At 40.4% G+C, this 13632-nt stretch overlaps 1 protein-coding gene across 1 annotated transcript in view; it reads right to left on the minus strand.

The window, feature by feature from the left end:
• Positions 1-1506: 1506 nt before the first annotated feature.
• The window catches only part of SKOR2 (SKI family transcriptional corepressor 2), a 36141-nt gene continuing 24015 nt past the window's right edge, over positions 1507-13632 (minus strand). Inside the window, exon 7 of the mRNA XM_077816211.1 lies at positions 1507-1569. Within this exon, the coding sequence (XP_077672337.1) occupies positions 1507-1569 (63 nt within the window). The remainder of the gene's footprint in view (positions 1570-13632) is intronic.

The following is a 13632-nucleotide window of genomic DNA, read 5'->3' on the forward strand; positions in this document are numbered from 1 at the left end:
TCCTGCAGTCAGGTGACTTCGGCACCTAGCCCTTTTCCCACCAAATGACCATGGGGGTGGGAGGAGGAGGCCTCCCATCCCATAACCATTAGCCGAGGGGCTAGAGTATTCATGTGGGAGGTGGGGGCCCTGGCTCGATTCCCTCATCTGCCTGATGAGGACAAGGAATGTGACCAATGGTTTCTCCCCTCTTGCTGGGCTACAGAGCGATTCTCATTCTGTCTGTGTCCCAATTAATATTTAACTATTTAATTTAAAGAACAGCTTCTACAAGAGAGACTGAGGGAGACCCACACCTGAATATACTACAGTCCAGTGGCTGTGGCACTCACCTCAGAGTAGAGAGATTGAACCCCCTGGCCAAATCCCGTCTCCTCAGCAGCCAGGTGGGGGAATTGACCTGGGATCTCACACATCCTGGGTGAGTACTGGACTAGAGGTTATAATGGAGTCCCTATGCATTTTGTGTGGAATTAGACATGCTCAGAGCACACCTACCAGCTCAGGCCCTGCAGGTGAGATAGAGCAACACCTATCTTCCCCTGGCTTGAGGAATGCACCAGAGCTTAGGCATGAGATAGATTCTATGGAGCTGGCCTGAAGCAGCAGTGTGCATGCCCAGGGGCAGAAACTTAGGCACCTAGGGGACCTTTTACAGCAAAAATGTAGGAACCGAGTGAGTTTAGGCACCCACAGGGTTAGGTGGTAGCTGAGTGGGGCTTTTGGGGATCGCAGCAGTGCCTAAATCTGGGCTTTAAGCTCCCAAATCTGGGCTTTAGGCACCCAAGTCCCTTTGAGGATCTGGTCCTTTGAGTCCAAATCCCTCTCTACTCTGCCTATAGAATGTACAAGACTGCCAATTAGAGACAGCACTGAAGAACCCAGCAATGGTGTTGGAAAATCATAAACGTGGTCAATATTGCCATCAACATCAGGAGGAGATGGTGGAATTAAATTAGCAGGTGCAAGACATCACTGAAAATACGAATTATTTTAAAAAAAGAAAAGGAGTACTTGTGGCACCTTAGAGACTAACCAATTTATTTGAGCATAAGCTTTCGTGAGCTACACGAAAGCTCACGAAAGCTTATGCTCAAATAAATTGGTTAGTCTCTAAGGTGCCACAAGTATTCCTTTTCTTTTTGCGAATACAGACTAACACGGCTGCTACTCTGAAACTTAAAAAAAGAGTAAGTTTGGGAAGTCTTTAAAGATCAGGTGCACCACAGCATTATATCCATTTCCTTCTCCTTCCTGGCATTTATAGCATGCTGTCCCTCGGAAAACCCAAATCCTGGACATGTACCGCATGCATGATGGGTGAACCCCTCTATAGTTACCATCAGGCCAGAGTGCTGACTAAGCCAAAATCAGGGCTTTCAGGCTAGTACTGGTAGCATCACTTCTGCCTCACAGAATGAATCTCTTAATACTTGCAATGGCAGTAATTAGAAATATGATGAGTTAGTTGCCAAAATACACGTTCCTTTTTAACAAGTTCACCTTTTAGCTTTTGCTGAGGTGTGTGCCGAGCTTTTCTTTCCTGATCAAGCTTGCTGCATAGGGAATCTGCAACGACACAGAGACAAAGCCATTGCGGTAAGCCAAGAATTTGATAATAAGGTGTCAAAGCCAGATCATTCAATATGATGGATTCCTTGGAAGTTAATTTATTTTGCCTCACTGTAATATTTTAGGACAAGAGTGGTTTGAAATACAGCAATGAGATCTTTAAGCAGTTGGGACAAATTTGAAGGAGAGACAAAGTAAAAACAACACACCACATCTTACAAACCAATGTAATATATAAGTTCTGAGAGGGTTTTTTTAAAAAACAAAAATTTATAGCAGCAACCTAGAAAAACCAACCAACCAACCTAGCAGCAAAAAGCAGCTGCTGTATAATAAAGTGGGCAAAAGTATTTACCCTTATACAATAAGAACAAACAAAAGACAGGGTCTCATTCTCCACTCATTTATATCAGCATAGCCCGTTGGACTTTATAAGTTTCTCCTTGATTTATACCACTGAGAGGCCCTACATTGGAATCAGTAACTAATGAAAAATGGAAGGAGAACATAGAAAAAGATATAAGAAAATATTGGAGCTGGGAATGATTTATGCAGTAGGCTACAGAATACAGCAAAACTCTGTCACACCCAACATTTCTTCATGTTTGGGAATCCAAACTACTTTAGATTTACCATTTTTTGACACTGACTTAAATGTTCAGACGTGCCCTCATCTTGATTGCAAAATGAACCATTTGGGGCCACAAACCGGTAATTGCACGAGTGACCTGCTTTTGCTTTCAGTTACACCAGTGTAAATCAGGAGTATCTTCAAATAAACCAGTGTAAGTGAGATAGATCAGTCAGGCCTAAAGCCTGAAGTCGCATGAGCAAAAAGGGGTAACTAACTGTGCAAATGTATGAAAGAGGTCAATGACCCATTTTGCATATGCAACTGCATATTTGACAAAGAAAGACATGGATTTGCACTCACATACATACATTTTGTAGGTTTAACCTAAGAAATTATTTTTTAAAATCTGTCCATCTCAGTTGTCCCTAATTGTATTATTTTAAGGTCCTGTTCTGGTTTTCATTACACTGAACCCCCCAGCATCCAAGAGTATCTGTATTATACTCAGGGTACCAGTGTACTTGTGTAAGTTACCATACCTCAGTGCTATCCATCATCAAATGTGCTCTGTAACCACATATGGGAGTAAATGAGAGACCTGGTAATTCTCACGAGCAGCCACACACCACACAACAAAAACAGTAACCCAGGAACCTATCTTTGCAACAAAGCCCATTGCCAACTCTGTCCACATATCTATTCAGGGGACATCATCATAGGACCTAATCACAACAGCCACACTATCAGAGGCTTGTTCACCTGCACATCTACCAATGTGATATATGCCATCATGTGCCAGCAATGCCCCTCTGCCATGTACATTGGCCAAACCGGACAGTCTCTACGTAAAAGAATAAATGGACACAAATCAGACGTCAAGAATTATAACATTCAAAAACCAGTTGGAGAACACTTCAATCTCTCCGGTCACTCAATTACAGACCTAAAAGTCACAATGTTACAACAAAAAAACTTCAAAAACAGACTCCAACGAGAGACTGCTGAATTGGAATTAATTCTCAAACTGGACACCATTAAATTAGGCTTGAATAAAGACTGGGAGTGGATGGGTCATTATACAAAGTAAAACTATTTCCCCATGTTTATTTCCCGCCCCCTACTGTTACTCACACCTTCTTTTCAACTGTTGGAAGTGGACCATCCTGATTATCACGACAAAAGGTTTTTTTCTCCTGCTGATAATAGCTCACCTTAATTGATCACTCTCGTTATAGTGTGTATGGCAACACACATTTTTTTATGTTCTCTCTGTGTGTGTGTGTGTGTGTGTGTATATATAATCTTCCTACTCTATTTTCCACGCATGCATCCGATGAAGTGGGTTTTAGCCCACAAAAGCTTATGCTCAAATAAATCTGTTAGTCTCTAAGGTGCCACAAGTACTCCTTGTTCTTTTTGCCGATACAGACTAACATGGCTACCACTGTGATACAGTTCAATAGTAACCCTTGAAACACCAATGAAGGGAGGCCAGTCTGGATGAAAGTGGCCTGACATTACAAGAAGGTGCCCAGGAGCTACAACAACGAGGTGTCAGAGAGAACAAATGCATGAGCCTTCTTAGCTCTGGTCCCTCAAGAAGTATTCCCCTCCCACTCAGGTGCGAACAGCATGAGAGGGGAGTGCACACGTACAAAAGGGGAGAAAGAAAAACAGAAAGAGGTGGCCTAAAAACTTCATGATTTTTAAAGCCAAGATGTTTAAATGGCTAGTCCTGCCTCCATTTCCCTTCAGAACAGGAGAGGGCTGCTGGGGTGTCCTGCTGTCAGAGCCTTGACCACAGTAGAGAGCTCTCCCTCGTGGAATCTGCTCCTTCCAATGGCCCTGCACTATTTGAACCTAGGGATCTCCAGCATATAGTGTAAGGCTGGTAAATTAGCAGTCTTTCAAAACAGGGATTATATACATATATTTTACTGGGTTACTCATTTGAGTGACTCACAGCCAATGCTGTTAAACTGAATGTGAGACGCACAAACACTAATACAATCAGTGTTTTACAAATAGTTTCACTGCGGTTCTCTCACCACAAGGTGTGGAAATCTTGGTCACACGCAATTGCCAGCAAGCAACATCCACTTGGATGGCTGGCATGAATGCAGGAGATTTGCCAAGGTTTTACAGACCACGCAAGTATAACAGGCTTATATTGTTACAAGTTAACTGTTCTTAAGTAATTTCTCGGATATATTTGGCATGACAAGCTTTTTCTCCACATGTGTAGTTCTGTCCATTTTACCTTTAAAAATATATAGCTGTAGGCCAGGAGAGAAATTCCCCTTTTGTTCCAGAAGGAGTTCAGCTATAGGGCAGTACCAAATCTTCTTTTGCGTTCCTCTCTGTAAGATTCTATTTCAAGTCTCACAGCTGCAGTGGAATTAGCAGAGTTTAATGCTCTTCTCTGACAACAGGGTCCCCCGTTTTTATGCTTTTGCAGTGGTGATCATGATAGAGATAAGAAGAAGAGCAGGAACGATCTTCAAACAGACATGAAGATCCAGTATGTTCCTTATATCCTACGTCACAAGAACGTGCGCTGGTACCAGCGACAGAAAAGGAGTTTCTGTGCACCATCCACTGAAAGTAGCTCCATCATTGTGTCGTCATCCTATGTGAAATACACATGGTTCACTGTACTGACTTGAAATCGTTACCCGTGTGGTTGAAAGTTGGAATCTCCATTTGTCCAGCGCCCTTGTTTTAACTCTGTATCTGAATAATCTGCTTAGCCAAACTGCTCCAGGTGGGTAGACACATAAAATTAGTTGAATATGGTTTAGCCAACACAACCAGCCTACTAGAAAGAATATCCATAGAGGGAAAGAGACAGATGTGTAGTTTAATACACCCATCAAAAGTTGCTTCTAAGAGCCAGACTTTCAAAACATAGCCTCTATTTATGCATGTGGTATTTTTGCATAAAACCAGATCGGATCGACCCAAAAAAGAATGCATTCACAAACCTTCATTTAGCATGTGCCAACTGGAGCATAAATTCAATGCAAATGGGTTTGCACTGGAAGGGTGTGATTCTCTAGTGTCTTCCTTCTTGTGCAATCTGCAATCATTTAACAACTGTGGAGAGTGAGTATCAAGCTCTTCCATTGTGACTGGGTAGTAACGTATATGGATATTAGTGTAAATTGATTGCACAAAGTGCAAAAAAGTGACAATCAGGTATGCTGCATGTGTATTCTCTCATATGTATAAATAATTGAGCACCAAAATTGCATGCATAAGTGATTTTGTGAACATGCACGAGCAGCGGTTAGTTTCAGGCCCCTTTAGAAATCTGGCTCTGGATACATAGGACAACCATTTTTCAGTCAATTAAAATAGTCCTGATGACCCTATTACAAAATTACCTAAAAGGAAAGCTATTCGGTTTATCCTGCTTTATTTTTACTTTTTACAACCACTGACTCCAAAATGAAATCCTTTTAGAGACTGGATTTACCAAACCTTGGGAAAGGAGCACTGTTCCATCTTATTAACATAGCACATTCACGGACACAGGTACAGGTTCAGTTTACTAAAAAGTGGCCATTAGCAACCAAAAGACTAGATACAATGGCACCTGCTAACCCAACAGAGCAGCTTGTGGTGTGTATTCAGTCTCTTATATGCTGAAATCAGCAGGAAAAGGAAGTTTTACTGCTTTATACCCCAGCAAAGCCAAACCAACTCTGCGGGGAGAGAGCTGGATTCTATTCCAGCTCATTCACCAGAGCTGTTAATTAAGCTCAACTGTGGGATCAAGTTCTGCTCTTGTTTATACTTGTCTCTCTGCAAAGAGGTCATATGAATGCAGAATCTGAAGACAACAGTGCTGCACAGTGTCATCAAACACAGAATTTGGCCTGCAGTATCTCCATTACTGGTGATAATGCATGAGATGGAGAGAACTGAGCTTGCAGTACTGGCAGGTATATGTGGGGAGGGCAGGGAAACATCTTTTCATTTGTAAAGTGAGAAAATCTGACTTGGAAATCAGCAAGAAACGACAATGGGACCCCACAAAGTCACTTTTTACAAAGTCAGCTAGGTATCAATGGACATAAGTACCAGCCGAGAACAGGCCTGGGCTCAAGGAATCCAGAGCCACTCTGTAAGACTGATTTCTGCCTCTAATATCCTTGCCAAGGTCAATCTATTCTAAAAACTTTAGGCAAAGAAACAAACTGGTAATGCTATTGACACACTGATTTGCATTGCTACTCGCAGCCAGAGAATTCTGAATGGCAGACAGGCCCTAATCTGACTCGTTCACATACAACTAGATACACTCACACACATATACTGAACACCATGGTCGTACAAAGGGCCTATCCTTTATACAACATAAATTGTGAGCTATTTAATTTTAATGCAACCCCATTGGTGTTTGTTTTTTTAAACATTACAGTAGCACATTAAGGATTCAATGAGGAATGTGGTCTCCTGCCCTCAAAATATCAAATTGTTTGGCAGAATTTTATTTTTTGGTGGCTCATGATCATTTAAAAACCTGCATGAATGGCAGGACTGAGAGGTAGACCTCAATTCTGCAGTCAAATAGCTACTGGATTACTCGGTTCTTCAAAGAGGCCAGAAATAGAGAGAGCTCCAAAATGCAGCCCTGGAAAGGATGCCCCTAAACTTTGAGGAAATTCCAGTTGGATCAAATTATGGATCTGAACTTTGTGACTAGCCCAAAGTTGAGCAAACAGAGAGAGGGGAATTTGCCAGAGTCCCTTTAAAATAAAACCCAAATAGAAAGTGAGGTCACCATTTGAATGGTTTACATTCCTAGCTTTTCTAAAAGCAATGTTGCATTACACTGTAGCGTGTAGAAGGGTCTATTAGTTACCCTCTGGAGAGCTCAATTATAATCATAGGATAACAACAGAGTAACCTTTTCTGTAGCCCTGAACAGACTAAAATGTCACCTCTGATTTGTTCCACACATGGGAAGACAGTATGAAGGGTGTTCTCCTCACCCGCAGGATGCATTTGACAGACAAAATATCCAAGGATATACAAGAATATAAGAGACGTTGATCAGAAACCACGATAGAGTCAAATCAAAACAAAAATGGAAGCATTTGATGGGAACCACTGTGCTCTGTCCATCTCAGGAACACAGGGATGTTGCCCACCATTTATTGCTGTCCAGGCTTTTCCCATCTGGTGCACAGATAAATATGCAACTGCTCAGAAGAACATATTAGCAGATTTGTTGGACCTCGAGTCTCAAGCAGGTGCTCAGGAGAGTAGCTGGTTAGTTTTTGAAGTCTGGAGATGCTCATCAGTTTGGTCAAGTTGGACCAAAATCAGACCTACTATAAACCAGGGCTGTACCCATTTACAGTAGATCTGAATTTACCCCACCCTTCTAGCGGGAGATTTTCATTCTCATGGGCCATCGGGTAAAGTGTGGTGACCATTCTGGCTGAAGCCATTGTATTCTACTTCAAGCATGTATTCTTTCTCCAAACATAACTATTAGACTTTGTCAGGTTTTGGCGAGGGAGAGGAATCCAATGTTTTAAAATCCAGTTTCTCATTAGAGGCGATGATTCGTTTCTTCTCAGCAGAAGGAGCGAACAGATTGGAACATTTCCAACTAGCTATAGTGCACATAGTGAAGGAACCTGCTGCTGATCAACTCTTTTCTCATCAACCGTTGCTGTAGCTCACACTGAGGTCAAACTGCTGTAAAAAAACCCACACTGGGCCAAATTCTGCAGTCACTTACCCGCACCAAAGTCAATACCCTTTGCAGAGCGTGTATCTGAGTGCTGAATTTGGCCCATGATTTTTCCAGAAATTAGTAATTTTGCACCTGCCTGTCAGGAAGTCATAAAATAATCTTTATAAGTCCATAGTGGAAAAAACATTAAAATTAAACGTATTGAATGAACATTATTTTAATTGACGTTTTTAATGGAGAGCTTTAAAACTATGAAGTGTCCTGGCTGCCATAAAGTGCAGTAATCACATGGAAACAGCAGAGGGCACTTCAAGGCTGATACGTGGCTTCAAGATACTTGTCACTCCAGTTCATCCAATGTTATTGGTTTAGCAATTTATTATCTATCAAGTGTTCTGCATTGCAATTTCACAGTGTAATTCAAGAAGTGTGACAAAAGAACGTGCATTCAACGTAAGTATTAGCTGCACATGACGCAGGAGCTTCAAATACTGTTTAACAATCAAGACACAATTGTCATTTACATTAGAAAGTCTTGGAAGCGATAATAATTGGCATCTGAAAATTAGATTCATCTCCTTGACAACAACTTTCCCAAAAATGATGCCTCAGGCTAAACTCTCTCATGCTTGGTCTCAGCTCAATGGTGATTTTTTGGTCCCCGAAATGCTTACAGTATTTTTAAAATTCCAACTGAACGCTTGCTTAGTCAGCAATGACCAGACCTGAACAACTTTGGTTTAGAACAGTGGTTCTCAACCAGGGGTACTTATGCCCCTGGTGGATGCAGAGGTCTTCCGGTGGGTACATCAACTCATCTAGATATTTGCCTATTTTTACAACAGGCTACAGAAAAAGCACTAGGAAAGTCAGTACAAACTACAATTTTTTTTATAGAGACAATGACTTGTTTATACTGCTCTATACATTATACACTGAAATGCAAGTACAATATTTATATTGCAATTGATTTATATTTTATAATTACATGGTAGAAATTAGAAAGTAAGCAACTTTGTGCTGGAACACTTTTTGTATTTTTATGTTTGATTTTATAAGTAAGTCGTTTTTAAGTGAGGTGAAACTTGTGGGTACGCAAGACAAATCAGACTCCTTCCAGTAGTCTGGAAAGTTTGAGAGCCACTGGTTTAGAATGAGCAAAGTTATAAGTGTTTGAAAATCATACAGTGCTCGCATGGAACATTAGTTTCCAAGAATTGTTTTTAATATCATGAGGTGTGGAGCTAAAGACATATCCATGCTCTTCTGGAGTTCTGCCCATTGAAATAAACATACACAGATAATATATTCACATTACATGACCCTATACATGTGAGAACATTCATATAAAACTTGTTCAGTGTGTTTACGTGGACTTTTACGTTAAATGAATGCAGTTGGTCAAATTCTGCAGTCAGTTACACACTGTAAATTTGGACTAACTCCAATGAAGTTAGTAAAAATACTCCAGTTACACACCAGTGAAAATATAAGCAGAATTTGGCCCGTGTGTTTATTTGAATAGGCAACAAATAGTTCTCCTCTATATTCTTCTTGTTCCAATATAAAAGGAAATTCAGTGCAGACAACTAAATTAATGCAATGCTATCACTAGATGCACAACAAAAAATAAAATCAAGAAATTCAAATGATGATTCCCAAAGTACCCATAACGTACATATATTTTCAACCAAATTAATCTATGATGCAAATCCCCTGAAGTTAATGGAGTTATACCATGGATATATTTGGCCCATAAAGATTAAAACCATACGTAACAATACAGAATATCCTTGTATGTAAATGGCTTACAGTTCCCGTAGGAAGCTTAACTTCAAATGTACTGACTGCGTGTTTAAATTCTCAATCAAAATATTAACAAAGATTTTTGCACTGAATTTAAAGAAATCATCAGCTATTTGCTACACTATTTTATGCTAATACTTTAAATACAAAGGGCCATATTTTGACCTTAATTGTACTGATGAAGCCTTGCCAATATCAATGGGGCTGCACAGATGTGATCAGAATTTGGCCTAAAGAGTTGTTATTCTTCCCCTAATACTCTGACAAAATTAAACAATAATGGAATTCAGGCAATCCCAGTGAATGGAGAACAGACCCCTAGATTTTTGACACAGGGCTTAAAAATACAGGTTAGAGCTTGTCACTGTAAATACATCCATGCAGTGCTATGTAACCATTTAGTATATTTCTAGCAGGCATTGGGAAACAAAGATGGCATAAACTGCCATGATCACATTTCTATTCCTGTTTATGAAAACAATAAAACACTGAACCTTGTGATTTTTGCATTTGCTGTAAATTAAGGAAGTGTTCCTAGTTGATTGGATGGAGAAAGAAATCTGGGAGATCTAGTTTAGGAAATAACGTCAGAACCCTGATTCCTCAAAACCTATAAGCATTAGAGGTGATCCATTCAGACTGTGGTTTGGAGGTTATGCTATTTAGCTGATTATCAATGACCATAGTAGTCTGCTGCAAGTGCAGCCAAAACAAGAGGATTCCGGGGGATGGGAGGGGAGAGAGCTAATTGGGCCCCAATTCTGCAAACGCTTACACATTTGTTTAAATTTTACTCCCAAAAGTGGTCCCATTGAACTGAATGGAACTACTCAAGTCTTAAAGTTAAAAGCACTTGTTTACACATTTGCCAGATTAGGACATTGATCTCCAGCTATTGCTACTAAACTATATACAGGTCTGATAAATGTTCTTGCCTGACTTCAGTGGAAGTCTCATGGCAAAGACCAGTGTATTAGCAAAATAATGCTTCAAAATTTGTGGGGGAGAGAAAGGGATGGAGAATAACAGCAGTAATCCCAAAACATGAAAATAATTTCTTAAACATGGTCAGGTTTTCTTCGGCCAGAGTTTGGGGTCCAAAATAAGTGGCCTTACTTTTGGAAATACCGAGTACCCCCAGCTTCCACTGAAATCTCTCTGAAGTTAGCTGGAAGGGGGAGCTCAGCATCTCTGAAAAACCAAACTACTCCCATGGGTGTCTCACCACAGGTGCATGTGTTTGATCATTTTGGCCTTCAGCTTCACTTTAGTGTTCCAACATCATCTTCTGGGTCATGACAGTAACCAAAGGTTGGACAATCCCAGGGTCTACGACAGACTCAAGGAAAATATAGATCCTCAATTGCAAAACTGATCTAGATAAGCAGGGATATTTGGGAAGCCTGTCTCATGGAAGTGTTGAATAACACCAGGCTGATGACTGTGTATGAAGAAGGTTTGGCACTTACAAGATGAACATTAACTGAAACCCTTCCATTTACTAGATACTTCTTTCTCTGTGAAAGATTACCCACAGTTCTTTGACGTGCAGCAATCTCAACTTCTAATTTCTTTGTTTGTGTCAGTCTAGGTTAAACCTCTGGGACCAAATTTTCAAAACAGATTAATCACATACAAAGACCTAAGGGTATATGTGTAGACATCCACATTCATGAGCAATATATTTTTTTTACACGAATATGTAATGTTTAACAGCTACATTTGCATAAATTTTGCTGTGCATTGAAAATCTGACCCTTAATGCTGTTAATCACTTTTTGCAAATGGGTGAAATTCATCCCTATGCAAACAGTCACCACAAGTCTATAAGAACATAAGAATGGCCATACTGGGTCAGACCAAAGGCCCATCTAGCCCACTATCCTGTCTTCTGACAGTGGCCAATGCCAGGTGACCCAGAGGGAACGAACAGGTAATCATCAAGTGATCCATTCCCTGCTGCTCGTTCCCAGCTTCTGGCAACCAGAGGTTAGTGACACCATCCCTGCCCATCCTGGCTAATAGCCATTGATGGACCTATCCTCCATGAATTTATCTAGCGCTTTTTTGAACCCTGTTACAGTCTTGGCCTTCACAGAATCCTCTGGCAAAGAGTTCCACAGGGTGACTGTGCGTTGTGTGAAGAAATGCTTCCTTTTGTTTGTTTTAAACCTGCTGCCTATTAATTTCATTTGGTGACCCCTAGTTCTCGTGTTATGAGAAGGAGTAAATAGCATTTCCTTATTTACTTTCTCTACACCAGTCATGATTTTATAGACCTCTATCATATCCCCCCATTAGTCGTCTCTTTTCCAAGCTGAAAAGTCCCAGTCTTATTAATCTTTCCTCATACGGAAGCTGTTCCATACCCTTAATCATTTTTGTTGTCCTTTTCTGAACCCTTTCCAATTCCAATATATCTTTTTTGAGATAGGGCGACCACATCTGAACGCTGTATTCAAGATGTGGGCATACCATGGATTTATATAGAGGCAATATGATATTTTCTGTCTTATTATCTATCCCTTTCCTAATGGTTCCCAACATTCTGTTCATGTTTTTGACTGCCGCTGCACATTGAGTGGATGTTTTCAGAGAACTATCTATGATGACTAATTTCAGAGTAACAGCCGTGTTAGTCTGTATTCGCAAAAAGAAAAGGAGTACTTGTGGCACCTTAGAGACTAACCAATTTATTTGAGCATGAGCTTTCGTGAGCTACAGCTCACTTCATCGGATGCATACCGTGGAAACTGCAGCAGACTTTATATACACACAGAGATCATGAAACAATACCTCCTCCCACCCCACTGTCCTGCTGGTAATAGCTTATCTAAAGTGATCATCAAGTTGGCCCAACTTGATGATCACTTTAGATAAGCTATTACCAGCAGGACAGTGGGGTGGGAGGAGGTATTGTTTCATGATCTCTGTGTGTATATAAAGTCTGCTGCAGTTTCCACGGTATGCATCCGATGAAGTGAGCTGTAGCTCACGAAAGCTCATGCTCAAATAAATTGCTTAGTCTCTAAGGTGCCACAAGTACTCCTTTTCTTTTTATGATGACTAAGATCGCTTTCTTGAGTGCTAACAGCTAATTTAGACCCCATCATTTTATACATACAGTTGGGATTGTTTTCCAAAGTGCATTACTTTGCATTTATCATCATTAAATTTCATCTCCCATTTTGTTGTCCAGTCACCCAATTTTGTGAGATCCTTTTGTAGCTCTTTGTAGTCTCTGCCTGGGACTTAACTATCTTGAGTAGTTTTGTATCATCTGCAAATTTTGCCACCTCACTGTTTACCCCTTTTTTCCAGATCATTTATGAATATGTTGAATAGGACTGGTCCCAGTACAGACCCCTGGGGGACACCACTATTTACCTCTCTCTACGCACAACTTAAAACTTGGGCCTGATGCCAACCCTTTGCAGAGGGGTGAATTTTACACAGTGTGCATCTATGATGGGGGACCATTGCTAGCACAATATGGAGACATTTAATTGCTTACTGTTCACTAGACTGGTGTAGGCAAGTCCTCAGTTTCACTGAAGATATACATCTCTCTGTTGAGTCAACCCATGGAAAGTCGTTCCCATTTAGCTGAACCTTGCAGACACCTGCTGACTGTATCTCTACGTCAGTGGTTCCCAAACTTTAACAACCGGTGAACCCCTTTCACTAAAATGTCAAGTCTCGCGAACCCCCTCCTAAACATGAATATTTCCAGGGATTTACTCCTTTACCTGAGTATAAATTATAAAAGCAGTGATCTTGGAAATATAAAATTTGTTTTTATGACATGCTTTTTACACACTATTTATTATTAATTATTATTTATCATTACAGTACGTTTATTACATTATGAAAATGGCAACACTTCCAAGATCTCACTTTCGTAGCTTGTATCACTTTGAATAAGCCTGTTATAAGACAAGGCTCCTATGTTTCATCAAGGAGTATC

The sequence above is a fragment of the Eretmochelys imbricata genome, chromosome 5 (assembly GCF_965152235.1).
Source record: "Eretmochelys imbricata isolate rEreImb1 chromosome 5, rEreImb1.hap1, whole genome shotgun sequence".
NCBI classification, from domain to species: domain Eukaryota; kingdom Metazoa; phylum Chordata; order Testudines; family Cheloniidae; genus Eretmochelys; species Eretmochelys imbricata.